This window comes from Trypanosoma equiperdum (assembly GCF_001457755.1).
Source record: "Trypanosoma equiperdum strain OVI genome assembly, contig: ctg_472, whole genome shotgun sequence".
NCBI lineage: Eukaryota > Euglenozoa > Kinetoplastea > Trypanosomatida > Trypanosomatidae > Trypanosoma > Trypanosoma equiperdum.
This window is the reverse complement of record NW_027124390.1, coordinates 1-1660: the sequence shown is the minus strand read 5'-3', so window position 1 is coordinate 1660 and position 1660 is coordinate 1. Positions and strand designations below refer to the sequence as shown.

Sequence of the window (1660 nt, the reverse complement as noted above, 5' to 3'; positions counted from 1 at the left end):
GCAACAGCAAAATCAACACAGGAAAACAAACACAGCGTGCAACTCTGCCATTCACCTACTAGCTGCCTCTAGGGCGGTAAGAAAAAAAATAGATAATCTCACCAGGAGACAAAGCTCAGCAATGCAAGAACTCAAGTCGGCAATCCTTTTCACAGCTGCACAAAACACGGATAACTCAATGCGTGCGCAGGCTATGATACCACTAGCAGCCGCAAGGACACGAGATTCTGGGTTAGCGAACAGGTTAGCTACCTGCTTAACCAACGGCAGCGAACCCCAACGAAAACTCGCAACATTAGCCGGAATCTATCTGGGCCTAAGCAAGCTAACTAACATAGAGACAACAGCAGTTGACGCTGGGACCGCACACACCAACGGGACAGCAAACAATCACAAGGTATATGAGACGACAACTTTAAAGAACTTCGGCGACGAAACATACGGAAACACTTTCGCGAGCGCGGCAAAGGAATCCGAAACCGGCATCGACATAAACGAGCTGAAGCCTATTAAGAAATATAAACTATAGCAGAAAGCCACGGGCTCAAACCCAAAGGACATTTGCGGCATAAAAGCCAGCTCCAGCAACACCAAGGAGACGGCGCAGAGCAAGCAAAGGAACTGAAAACACTAAAGACAGACATAGGGAAAGCACTAAAGGAGTGGAAGAAAGAAAAATACTGCGAGCCCACAGACACAGAGTCGGCAGATTTCGACGCAAATGAAGCTTCAGAACTTCATAAACAGCAGCATTTCATAACTACAGGACATGTAACAGAAGACTACAACAAACTAACACCGGAGCAAAAGAATACTCTAGGAAATGAAATCAAAACTACTTACAAAGCCGGCAAAGACAGATTCCGAAATGAACTATGGAAAAAGATGGCTGAAGAAAAGATAACGGTAAAATTTGGTGGAACAGAAGTTACAGGTGAGCCAAAAACTATAATTGGAGATGACAACAAAGTGACTTTAGCAATCACAGCACTACTATTCACTACAAAAAACTATCGTGCATCCGCAGGAACTTAAACTTAATCCACAGAAACCAAACCAGGCCCAAAAGGAAAAACAGGAGAAAATAAAGATGGGGATAAAAAAGAGGAGTGCGCAGCCACCAAAGTGGGTAAATGTGACAAAAAAAGTGCGATTGGAACGCAGAAAACAAACAGTGCAAATTCCAAGAGGAGGCAGTTATTATTTATACTGTAATCAATGCTCTTCTTTTGCTTAATTGTTTTCTTGTATAACAAATATTTAAAAGAGTTTTCTTCAAATTTCCTAATTTTATGAAGGTTATGAGATTTTATATATTTCTTAAATTTGATATTTTTAAACAGTTTTTGATGAAAGTGAGTAATTATTGATAATTCAAAAATACGAAATTTTGGTATGAAAGTTCCATATAGTTGTAAAGCAGTAGCGTGAATAAGTATCAAAGCGAGTTTTATTAAAGAAAATTTCTAGTTTTATTTATTTGTTAATTTTGTTTATTTTATAGAGTATTAGCTAGGATAATAATAATAATGATATAATAATGGTAATGATGGAATAGTGTTGTGAGTGTGTATACAGTAATATTGCAATGCTAATTGATGGTGAATGAATAGACAAACAAAATATAGGCAATCTAAACTATACCGATGGTGCAAAAAAA

The 1660-nt window shown here is 38.4% G+C and overlaps 1 protein-coding gene across 1 annotated transcript; it reads left to right on the top strand.

Moving 5' to 3' along the window:
- Nucleotides 1–121: 121 nt before the first annotated feature.
- TEOVI_000199800 (uncharacterized protein) lies at nt 122–529 on the top strand (the record flags this gene model as incomplete). Its single annotated transcript, XM_067225139.1, has 1 exon — nt 122–529. One exon carries the CDS (start codon nt 122–124, stop codon nt 527–529), a length of 408 nt encoding a protein of 135 aa, XP_067081240.1.
- Nucleotides 530–1660: the final 1131 nt, after the last annotated feature.